Here is a 12,916-nt window from a genome sequence, read left to right as displayed (position 1 = left end):
TTAGACAACATAGATAAAAACAGGTGAGAATACAGAACAATGTTAAAATTCTTTATATTCACACGTAGATTTGCCGATGTTAGCAAAGAAATGCACTGCTTTTTTGAATCGATATCTGATGATTTGCAGGCTGACTTAATTTTGTGGAAGTTTTTGAACAGACAGGTACATAGCTCCTTTTTACAATCCCGCACATTTGTTTCATTGGTTAATAAAGGCAGTACATGTAACTAAGGGCATTTCTACATGGCAGTTTATTGTGGACTTGGTGTTGTTGATGCATGCAATTTTTCTGCAGTGCCTACACAATACCATGCTCATCAAAATGCCATCTCACATCTTTGCTCCCCATTTAAGTTGCATCTATCATTCCCATGTTAGTTTTTTGTTTGTACATGTTGGATTTTTCACGGAAATGGCAAATCCGGATTAAAGAGGGAACAAAGATATGGGATAGTGTTTTAATGAACATAATGTGTCAACACAGCAAAAGTCCTGCATTCATGAGCAGCACTGAGCCTGCAATAAACTCTCGTGTGGAAGTACCACAAGTTTCAGTCTGGTCACAGTGATGTTCCTCCTGGACCTCCCAGCATATCAGATGATACTCCTCTTAGCAGCTTGTGTATATGTGTGTGTGGGATTTTATCAGGGAAAGGGTTTAAACACCTTTTGCCAGGATAAAACATGGATCTTCTACCTTCCTCCACACCTTAGCTTTCTGTTTGGTTTCTCCTGAAGTCGGCCAAGAATTGGAGTACTGACCTGCTTCCGCACATGAATGCTCTGCCATTCTTAGTGCAACATGACAGCTGTGAAGATTACACACCCCACCCCAGTGTGCAGAAAACTTCCTCAGTCAATAGCTGCCTGTCTATGGATACACTTCCCCCGGGAGTAGTCTTCTGCAGCCTGGTGCCTTCCAGATCTCTTGAGACTACCAACTCCCATCAGCCCTAGCTGGCGGGCATCAGGTTGGTGAAGCCTTCCCATGGCTCCAACACTGTCCAGCTATAGGTGCCAGCTGAAGCCCCACCTTTTTCAACAGGCATTTTGATGCTGGGGGGGGGCTGCCTAAATCCCAGGTGTTGACAAATTGCTTTCATTTTATTACTGTTGATAGTTTTTATTGCTTTACTGACTATGGTTTTATATATTTATTGTTGTAACCTACCCTGAGGTCCTAGGATGAAGGGCAGGATATAAGTTCTAAAAATAAAGTACTCTGACTTTACTGACAGCCAAAGTGTTAGATTTGTGTGTGTGGCATCTTACACAGAACATTCTCTCTTTGCAGTGATTTGTTTGGTTCTGGGCACAGAAGAAACACTAGCACCTCTGCTCATTTTCATTTTTCATTTGAATACTGTACTGAAGTTATCCAAAGCCCGAAATAGCTCTTATTTCAGTGAAGTGCAATAGTAGATAGAATGTTTTCATCCCTTTGCCCTTATTTAAATCACATATTCAAAAGGGGAAGAAAGTTGCAGTGTAAAACAAGGGTAGGTTTTCCTGGAACAGGCCATTTTCACCCGGAACAGGAGAAGTGTGACATGGAAGTACAGCATGTTTCTTCCTTCTCAACTTGTTTTAGCTCTATGGAGAAATTCTAGGCTGGCCTAGGTGGGACAAAGAGGCAGTGCTGGTAAGGTATAGATAACCTGGCTGTTTAGTTCTAGAGAAATAGTACAATGATAAGTGGCAGCAGGCCTAAAAGAAAGCCTTGCCTCCTTTGAGGCATGACTCATCCTGCTGATGAAAAGCAGTATTGGCAGACTTCAAACGCTAATCTCACAGGGCAAAAGAGCAGGGGCCAGGAATGTGGATCTTTAGAGCTGTTGTAAACATGGAGCAATGAGCCATGGTCATAGGAAGGAAGGAGTTACTGATCAGTATTGTACAAGACAAGGGAAATCTCTGACAGCAAAGCTGTTTTCAGCAGAATAAATGTATCTGACATACACAAACTCAGCGCCCCCCTTTGCTCAATAGCATAGACTGAAGCCTTTATCATGCTGCTGCATGCTTTGAAGCACATGTCAAGTAGTGCAAAAATAGATTATATAACTTCCATTTGCACAGACATGCTGCAGGTTTGGCGTAGGAGGCTTCTCTTTGTTTCGTGTAGCTCGTATTTGTGGTGTGCCTCTAACACTGCAGTCCCTCCTCCTCCCCAGGGTCCATAGGTGGCATGAAAACTCAGTGAACAATTATGTTTCTTTAATAACAGTAGTCTTAAAAGAATTGGTGTGCATGCAATGCCTCTCACGTAAAATGAACTCTCTTTGTGCCCCCCCCCCCGGTTGTATATCTCGCAGTCTCTTTCTGTTTGACAAGTTCAAACACATAGTTTCTGAGTAAACCACTCAGGGGTTCCTTCTCACAGCACCTATTCTTACAGAGGTTAGTAATCGTCTTTGAAAAACAACATAGGAACGAGGTCTTGGGGGCTGCTTTCTTGGCATACATGCATGTACATTGCAGAACTGGCCATTCTGATTTTTCACCAAACACAACAACTCAGTTGTGAAACTATAAAGCTCTGCTTTAAAGAGGGGGTGATACAGGGCCAAAGGCACTGCATTTTAAAGTTTAGGGATACACCCTCTCACTCTGTTCTAAGGCTAAATTAGTATTATCAAAGAAGTTTCTGTTCAGCACATAATGAGTGACCTAGTTTTTTTTTGTTCCTTTATGTTTATTTAGACAGCTCCGTGGTGCAACCTTGCTGGGTGGACTACTCTTGGCACTGGCCTGTGTAAACATATATGCCTTCAAAAGAAGCAAGGATCTATAGTGGAGATTAATGAAACATCATTACAGCTAAATAGTTCAAAGGAATGGGAGTTCAATGACAATGTCTTCAGATGCACTGCCTTGGCAACCATAACGTTCAGAGTTTCTTTGCTCGTTAATTTATACTCCAAGAAAGCAGCAGTCCTCCAGCCACTTCTAAGATGGCCATCCTACACTGTTATTGCCATTTTATGGCTAAAGAATAAGACAGTTGAGCGGCTGAATAAGAATCAGACAGCTGCTGCTACTTACAACAAGCTGCTATTTGAATTGCTCCACAATGACTTGCTCCCTGATCTAGAATTGTGCCTGAGCAATCCTATGCTGAGGCCAATGGTGAGGGAATTCAAGTGGGAAAGGAACAGCAGCCCAGCACTTGGCTTTTCTGGGATTTGTTGCTGCCACGTTCCCCATCGCATCCCACCTCACTGCTGGGCTGCCCAATAAGCCTATCACAGTCCAGTCTTCCAATATCTCAGCAAGGAGGAGGGGAAGGGGAGAGGGGGTATGCGCCCAGCAGCAGGGATGGGAAGTCGAGGGGGTCAGCCAGGTCCCCCTGAAAGCTGGAGCTAGCCATGGCATAAACAGCACATATATAGTTCTTAGGGGAAGGTCCCTCAGTTTCCTTGCTTACGTGCGTTAAACCTCAGTCGCTTTGTGCTCATTTGTGCCCTGCAGGCACAAGGTGTAATAATTACACCCTCAGAGAACTATGACAGTTACCTGGCCTAAGGTGCACAAAACCATGAAACCGTAGACTGGCTGAACCAGTACACAACACATTACAGCGTCTGTTCTGAACAGCAGCCGCTGGTTTATTTGCATGTATTCAGTTCTCTGCCTCTCCTTTTGAGAACCTTGTTTACATTTTTAGTCAAAGGAGATTTTCCTTTGCACAACAGGTGTTGAACAACTTGCAGATGGTTTTGATTGTATTAATTATACACTGTTTATCTTGTTACCTTGAAATTTTAATTATGTACAAATTTATGTAAACTGGCTATGGCTTATAGCTGAAACAAATACATTTGAACTGAACTGATCTTACAGATGGCAAGTAGGAATTGTACTGGAGGGTAGGATCAGCCTGCTTCATTACTACTTAGAACAGACGGTTGTTGCTGGATTGATACCAGATAATGAGAGAAACAAAACAGGTAATGCAAAACTTTTTATTGGGGAAATTTCAGTTGGTGAAAGATTTGCAAGCTGCTGAGATGTCTACAGTACTTTCATTTGATGGAGCTGAGGGACAAACTAGATGCGATGCTAAATGCAGAATTAAAAACACCAGCAGGTGTGTGTGTTTTAAAAATAAAAATAAAGGGCTCATGTGATATGTGTATATGCGATTTTTTATCAGGATCAGAGCATGCATCCTGTGTGACCCAGTTTATTAACAACCAAGGAATAATATACTATAAACATACCTACTAGTACGTCCACCAAATCATTGAGACTTACTTTTGAGGACTAGACTGTAAGATTGGGTTTTTTGTTTTGTTTTGTTTTGTTTATTTATTTATTTATTTTTAAAGGTAAAGGTACCCCTGCCTGTACGGGCCAGTCTTGACAGACTCTAGGGTTGTGCGCTCATCTCACTCTAGAGGCCAGGAGCTGGCGCCATCCGAAGACACTTCCGGTCACATGGCCAGCGTGACAAGCTGCATTTGGCAAGCCAGCACAGCACACGGAACGCCGTTTACCTTCCCGCTATAAAGCGGTACCTATTTATCTACTTGCACTTAAGAGTGCTTTCAAACTGCTAGGTGGGCAGGAGCTGGGACCGAACGACAGGAGCTCACCCCGCCGCGGGGATTCAAACCGCCGACCATGCGATCAGCAAGTCCTAGGCGCTGAGGTTTTACCCACAGCGTCACCCGCGTCCCAGGATAGACTGTAAGATTGGACTGCTAAGCACACATAAGCACCTTAGAAACCTTTGGGACTGTGTTTAGGGTTCAGGCTAGATAGTTCAGTTAGTTCAGGGTGCCATGCTGTGATTCTAAGCACAGTCAGTTGGAAGTATGTGCCACTTAAATGGAAGCACTGAGGGTCACTGGGAACTTAAGCTGTCTTGAATGCCCAGGAGAGCTGAAAGCAGGATATGAATGGAATAAATAGATAAATTTGTCAGTGCAAAAGTACATACGGGGTATGCTGTAAATAACTCCTTTGAAAATATGGTACCAGCTAGTCATGACTATCTCACTTTCACAGACTTTTAAAAAAAAAAAGTATTTATCTGGTAAAACACTGTTAAATTGTTTACACTTTCAAGTGTTGAGATAGCTCTTATTTCCCTGAAATACATGGCAGTGGGAAAAGACTGCAACTTGATAGAAGGTATTTATATCCAGATAACTTGTACCTGGTAGAAATAATTTATCATCTAATGAACTCAGACTGCAGACATACAAGTTTCAACAAAGAGGTGATATGCAAGAAGGTAACAGGTCACATTTTGACAGATTTACTCTTATGATTGAATCAGTATATGCAGGAAATCATGTAAGTGTTGTTCAGTGGAAGACCACCAACATTTTTCATCAGAGATGTTCTTTTGTCCCAAGCAAGGTGTTTTTTTAAACAAACAAACAAACAAACAATCAAACAAACCACCTAATTTTTAAATAAAAAAAATTAAAACATAAGGAGTCAGCAAGAAAACTAAAAGTAAAAGAAAAGAAGAAGAAATATAGAGTCCCACATGATCACATGTGGGTGATTATACAATGGCCAACATTTTTGCTTACCTTTTGAAAAGATATGTTTCCTAAACTGTGATGTAGTGATTATATAGTGTTAGACTAGGTCCGGGAAGATTCAGGGAACTTCAGACAGTAGCTATTTTAAGGTGGGTTCCAATCACATTCAGGGTGCACAATTAAAATTTATTGAGATGTCACCATTATAATTTATTGGATGGTCTTGTGCGACTAACCTGCTTCCTCAAAAGATCAGATGCTTTTGTGAGAAGGAAAATGATGGGATCATGCACTGGAAATCTGGTGAAATGCCCTCTAACCTCTACACACAAATGAAACAGAATGAATGCTCAATAAACAGATCATCTGGAAATCCCCTCCACAGTTCAAATCTCCACTGAGCTATGAAGGTAACTGGATGACCATGAGTCACCCATTATCTCTCAGCTTAATCTACCTCACAGGATTGTGGTGAGGGAGAAAACTATGTACACCTTCAGCACTGGAGGCATGGGAGAATATAAATGAAATGATTTATTTGTTTGTTTGTTTGTTTGTTTGTTTGTTTTTTAAACCATCAATATAGCTTGCCATACTCATCTTAACCAATTCTTCGTAAGGCTTACTTTTCTTCTTCTTGCCTTCAGCAAAAGGCTGTGTATCATGGCAAAGGAAGTCTAGAGCAAACTCACGACTGTTATATTACTATGTCTCTGAATACTAGTTGCTGGGAATCCCAGGCGGACAGAGTGCTGTTGCTCTCATGTCCTACTTACAGTCTTCTCACCGGCCTCTAGTGGGCCACTGTGAGAACAGGATGCTGGATTAGATGGGTCATTGCCGTGATCCAGCAGGCTCTTCCTATGTTCTTATGTACTACTTTGGGGAAGGGAAAGTCAAAATGAGCTAAGAAAAACTTGTTTTTCATCTGTAATATATGAAAATTAAGGTGGAAGGGTGGAATCAACTCATGATAATATCACCTTCACACCATCTTCAAAATATAGACTAAGGAATCAGTTTTTAGGCAGCCAGATGTAGGCTAGCCTGTAGCATCTAAAATACTTTCATTTCCAGGCTGAATATTGGTAACACAGGGACCTCCAGGCCCAGCCCACCCATGAGGCAAGCTGAAGAGGCTGCCTCAGGCATCAGGGTCCACCAGGGCAGCAGATCCTGATGTTTATCTTTCTTTCCCCAATGTAAATCTTCCCTCAACTCTTCTTCCCTGGCAGGAAGGAGGGTGCCATTTTGGAATGCATCTCAGGTGCCAAAATATATTGTGCTGGCACTGGGAACCTCCCACATTTCTATTTAAGCACTTCAGTGCTCAGTTGTATGTACAGTAAACAGTATTCCATCATACACAAGGTAGGTGTGATGGTGCATGTGGGTTGATGCAGTGTTCCACTGCATGGGCATTACATTTACACTTAAAGTACCTTAAAAGGGATAGGGGAAATGTACAAAGCCACAGAACGAACATACACCATATTGCTGAAATTACTCAAAAGAAGAACAGAGGCTAAGAAGAAGATGTGATAAGGCAGCCTGTAGGGGAGGACTAAGTAGAAAGCTAAAAATGGCAAAGCCTGTAAAATTATTGCATTTGTTCATTTTCAAACATTGTTACCCTGAAGTTAAAATAAGACCAACACGGCTACCTACCTGAACCCTAAAGTTAGACCGCAAATGCCTTGGTTATAGTAATCTGTTTCCTCCCTTGCTTCTGTTTGGTGATTTACATAGCGATTTTCTAAACACGGTTGTGTTTGGACCAAAGGCAACCTGAAAGCCATTCTCTATGGACCCATATTGATGGAGTCTGGTTGTCATTACCGGGGCAGGAGGTGCATATGAATTCTGCACATGCCCAACACTCAAAGCAAATTCTGGAGCAAAATGCTGGCTCAAAACAAGTCCCTGTTGGCAACTTTGTGCATAATGACAAGCTACCTGATCAATATATGACTATTGAAACAGTGAGGGTTTCTAACATATTTCCTTTATTAAATATGCACCCAAAGTGGCCTTGCGCTGTGTCTGTCTGCACATGTTAGATTTGAAGCAAGGAAAATACATTCCATTTACAAGTCTATTATTTTAAGCGACAGTGATTTAAATTCATTCTGCTGTGCTAACAAAATGCATGAGACACCTAAGTGGCAATGATAAGCTCTCTGTGTACTGGAGGAGCTCATCTTCTGACAAGCCAGCTTCAGTCTCTCATCAATCAGTGGTTCCCTTATGGAAGTACATGGCTGGTTACAATTTGTCTCTATGCTTAATTATAGCACTAAATCCCCCGTTTATCATCACTATCTAAAATCACAACTCTTTAAAGAGACTGTACAAAAACAAATCATTTTAAAGGGCCCAAAAGGCAACTCTCGCTTCTTGAATTCACTACTTAAAACGTTATAAATAGCAATACAAAGAACACAAGAACAGGCCTGCTGGGTCAGAGCAACGGCCTGTCTAGTCCTGCTTCCTGTTTCCCACAGCGGAGAACCAAATGCCTATGGGAAGCCCACAAGCAAGGCATGAGTACACGAGCTCTTTCCTGCTGTCATGCCCCACAGACACTAGTTTCCAAGGCATACTTGCCTCTGATCCTAGAGGAAACATACAGATACCATGACTAGTGTCCACTGATAGCATTTTCATACAAGAATACTGTATATCTAATCCCCTTTTAAAGCCACCCTAGTTAGTGTCAGGAGCTCTTCTAACAGTTAGTAGTCATCTCCACATCTTGTTGCAGCAAATTCTATAGCTTGGCTATGCAATTTGTGATGAAGTACTTTATTTTCCTTGTTTGTAATCTCCTACCCTTTAGTTTCCTTGAATAAGTTTCTAACATTATGGGAGAGCGAGAAAAGATTCTCTCTATCCACTTCCACTTTCTCAACACCCTATAATGTTGCATGCTGCACAACCTTATTTGCCCCTTTCCGCCCTAAGCCAAAAAGAATGGGTGACATAACCCATATCATACTGCTAACTGAATATATATATGTGTGTGTGAGTGTGTGCGATATTTTTCAATGCATAACACGCCCCTGTGTATAAGACAACTCCTATTTTTGGGGACTCCAAATTTAGGAAATGGGGGGAGCTTTGGGGGGGAAATTGCCCAGAGTTGTTGAGCTTTATGGGGGGTGGGTTTGCCAGCAATTGTTTACCTGCCTGACCACCACTGCCAATCACACGCCTCAACGAAGCCACCAATCATCTGCCCACTCGCTGCCAACAACCGCCAATCGCCCGTCCACTTGCCGCAGCAGCAGCCAATCGCCAGCAGGCCACCAACTACCTGACCAATCGCTGATTACAATCTCCTACTCGTGGCTGCCACCAATCAAACATCTCCCCTCTGAACTATCTGTGTATAAGACGACCCCCAATTTTTAATAAATATATTTAATTAAAAAACCTCATCTTATAGATGGGAAAATATGGTATAGATTTCATTTGGAAAGGGCTACAGTGGGCTTTCATTATGTTTGTTGGGTCTTTGTTTATTTTACCATAGGATCATGTCACTACTTGCTTTTGCCAAGGATGCACATATTAAAGAATGTCCATCAGAAACCCACCGTCCTATGAAAGCACAGCTGATTAGTGTGTTTGTGTAATTTAACACCAACATTAAATTGCTTCCCACACCATCAATATTACTGAAAAGACAGTGGACTGTAAAAAATCAAATTAATATTTTGCTTACCACTTCTCCTCCTCTACTTGAACACCTATGGATTGGAACTTACTGGTTGCTCTGTTTTCGCTTGAGCTAGAAGATTCCTCTCCATCAACCTAATAGAATAACCAAATGCAAACAGAATTAATGGCATGTGCATATTATTATTCAAGGGCTTTAATGTGTTTCAGCACTTCTTCCTCAAAGCATCATTACAATTCCTTTTTAGGATCTCTGTATCAGATTAGCTGAAATCTATGAAAACTTTGGAGTAGCCCTCCTTGGCATGCTCCAATAGCACCTCCAGAAGACCCAATAGCATCTTCGTTCATTATCCTTATCTGTGTCAAGAGGCAGTATGGTTGGGCACCTGCTGAAGGTGACACCACAGAAGGGCCCTCCTGACAAGAGCTCACTGGAACTGCTGCCCTCTGCTTCACCTTTGCAACCTGTGCATTCACCCAGTGGCGTAGCGTGGGGGGTGCAGGGGGGGCCGGCCGCACTGGGCGCAACATCTGGGGGTTAGGGAAATCCACGGGTTAGGGGGCGCAAATCCATGGGTTAGGGGGCGCAAATTACTTGCCTTGCCCCGGGTGCTGATAACCCACGCTACGCCACTGCATTCACCTGCTTCTTGCTCTGACCAAGAGGAAGTAAAGAAGCAAATAACAGCAGTGAGGGGAAAAAGGAGTAGCTGACACTGCCTGCTTGCTCATTTGTTCTGTCACACTTTGCATTTTGCTAGTATATCATGGCCCTGTGTATTGTTTGTTGAAGTGGTCATTTGCTCTGGCAGGCAAGCATGTGACAGAAATGATGTGGCAGAAGAGGAGGAGGAGGAGCAGTAGCTGTCAATATTGGCAGTGATGAGGTAAACCAGGCATAGGCAAACTCTGGCCCTCCAGATGTTTTGGAACTACAATTCCCATCATCCCTAGCTAACAGGACCAGTGGTCAGGGATGATGGGAACTGTAGTCTCAAAACATCTGGAGGGCCGGAGTTTGCCTATGCCTGAGGTAAACTCACTGAGCTCAGGATGCCTTGCCCAAAGACCCCTTCAACCCAGACCCATTACTGGTCTGTCTCTTGATGAAATTTGCTCAGAGACTGTACAGAACTTGTAGCAGGATCCTTAAAACAGTGACCAAGCATTACACTGCTCAGCACTTTTCTGAAAACTTATTTCCTCCACTCTGCTGCTTCCAAAGTCTGGGAGGGCCTTCTCAGTGGCTGCTTTCTCTAGAGAAGTAAGGCTGGCTCGCTCCTTGTTGTCCTTCTGCAGGCAGCGAAAGACTTTCTTATTCCAACAGACTGTTGGGAACTGTCTGCTTTTAATGAAAGGGCTGGTGCTGTGCTATTTTTATGGCAATAGAGGTTTTTTCCTATTTCCTTATTTCCAGTGTTGTCACTTGTGTGCTACTGTAAAGCTTGGCTTAACTGGAACTCTGCAAATGGCCTGGAATTATGGGTTTATTTACCACATCTAATGCAAGTTGACACCCTTATTTGGTTATTAGTTAACATGAGAATTATTAGTTTAAAAAGCATCTTCCAACAAGTCCCTTTCTACTGGTAATTGGATTAAGTCTAAACTTACATTTCCTGAGACACATATTCACCTTTCCCCATGAGTCATCTGCTGACAGTTTCCTCAGTCATCCAGCTGTGAATTCTGACCCCTGTGAACTCCCTGCCACTCTTCAGTGGTAAAAATTGTGCTGCGATGCCTGTGGACAGTTCACTACCCCAACCATCTGTCCCTTTAATGTTCCATTTATCCAATCCTCTCTTTTTAAACAAGATCATCCTCTTTGTGTTACAGTGAACACACATCCTTACAACTGGGCACCATTCAGCACTCACTTTGTTCAGTCCTGCGGTTACTATGCTCACTAAACTGTTGCTTCTCCAAGGAAGCAAGAATTCTTCTTCAACGTAGCTAGGACCCTAACCACACTGTACCAGTGTGCTTAGAGTCCCAGACTAGAACTGGAGAGACCAGATTCGAGTCCTCACTGAGCCATGAAACTCACTGATTGACTTTGGGTCTGAGCTTATCCACACTTATTCCTTTGCCCTGATCTTTCCAGGTTTTTGTTTCTTGGTTTGTTTTTGCTCTGGAGCTTTTCATGTGAAAACTTGCTCTTTTGAATTGGAGCAAACATCAATTCGGGTTTTTCGTGGACTGACATTTGCTCTGCTGAGCTTTACAGAGTGAGTTTTCATGGGAAAAACTCTGGAGCAAAAAAGGAAAAAAAGAAAAGGGTGCTTGGGCATGGAGCTTTAAATCACAAACCAGAGGAAATGTAAGCATGGATAAGCCCTCCCTCACTTTCTCCCAGCCTAATTTCTAATACAAGGTTACTTTGGATGCAGAATTGGAGGCAGGGAGGGGGAGAATGAATGAATGAATAAAATGCTACAACCGTACCATGCAGGGCATCCCCAGGTGAAAACTGCATCTGACATTACTACTGGCCACTTTGGAGAGAATGCTAGTCCCTGCACATTTCACAGAATCATAGAACTGAAGCATTGGGAGGGACCCTGATCAGATGAAAGTTTAATTTATTTTAAACAAGGGTGAATCAGACAGATCCTATCCTTGTGACCTCCCCTGCTGATTTAACAGCTAAATGGAACAATGCTGCTGCATTCAAGTGAGTAACAGTTGTTATGTGATGCATGAATAAGCAGTGACAATTCAGCTAAACTGGCTGAAAACATTTCTCTGGTGATAGTGCAGTGTAAATCATTGTTTTACACATTCTCTTTCAGTGATTTCATTCATTTCATTCATGCTTTCCTGACTCCTGCTGGGTTATGAATCAGAGCTTTAGGCTTCTGTGTGCTAATTCAAATAAGCAGAATATATATATATATACCCAGAACTACATCCCTACATCTTATATGCTTAAAGTTTAGCTAATCAAACCTGAAGGTTTGTAATGTCAGATGCAGTTATTTGGGTTATGTAAAATACAGCAGAAATAGAAAAGGATTATCAAAGGAGAGCAAATAATGGCACTACCAGTTACGGTGCAAGCCTCTGCATTATATCTGTACCTGTATTCCAATGGATAGACATCTGTTTTTCTTGAAATGATCTCTCTTTCTGTCATCTGCAGTAACAGTGGCAACAGTGGTGGTGGTGGTGACAGTAGTAGTGTTGTTGCCCATATGCTGGCTTGCAGGGCCATGGATCTGTGCGTTAGCTGCTTCAATAGCAGCTGTCAGTGCCTTCATACTGTCCAAGCTTTCTGTAGAGTTGCTAAGTCCCGACTGACTGATAATATCTCCCCTTTGCCCATGTCCGTCCATGTAGGCGTCTTGAGCAGATTCCGTGCTGCTCTGGGCTGTGATGGAGATAAAAGGTTTGGTGGAGGTTCTTGGTGGAACAGGAGGTGGCGTCTTCTTATAAGTGGTAATGCAAGAGGAAACTACACAAAATAAAAACAAATCATAATGTAGGTAGACAAGCTAAGGTGCTAGTTATTTATTCTTTCTTCGTTTTAAACCCACAGTACTGACTCAAAGCAATCAAGCTTCACATCAGAAAGAATTTTGCTATTCAGTTTTAAGAAACGAAATTATTCCTAGGTTTATTTTTATTTTTTTGCATCTGACCATATGAAAAGTTCCAAAGACAGACACATCATTTCCTTGGTTTAACAGTTGCTTGTATTCCTATATACTGTAATTGGTTAATAT

The 12,916-nt window shown here is 42.3% G+C and overlaps 1 protein-coding gene across 12 annotated transcripts in view; it reads right to left on the bottom strand.

Moving 5' to 3' along the window:
• DLGAP1 (DLG associated protein 1) overlaps positions 1-12,916 on the bottom strand; it is a 334,630-nt gene that overhangs the window by 15,385 nt on the left and 306,329 nt on the right. For all 12 annotated transcript variants that reach the window (XM_079982893.1, XM_079982895.1, XM_079982897.1 and 9 more), the window contains 2 exons: positions 12,272-12,645; positions 9,232-9,320 (listed from right to left, as the gene is read on the bottom strand). In XM_079982893.1, coding sequence (XP_079839019.1) covers positions 9,232-9,320; positions 12,272-12,645 — 463 coding nt within the window. The remainder of the gene's footprint in view (positions 1-9,231; positions 9,321-12,271; positions 12,646-12,916) is intronic.

Source organism: Podarcis cretensis (assembly GCF_951804945.1).
Source record: "Podarcis cretensis genome assembly, chromosome: 7".
Lineage (NCBI taxonomy): Eukaryota > Metazoa > Chordata > Lepidosauria > Squamata > Lacertidae > Podarcis > Podarcis cretensis.
The sequence above is the reverse complement of the archived record's forward strand: the minus strand, read 5'-3'. Positions and strand labels throughout refer to the sequence as shown.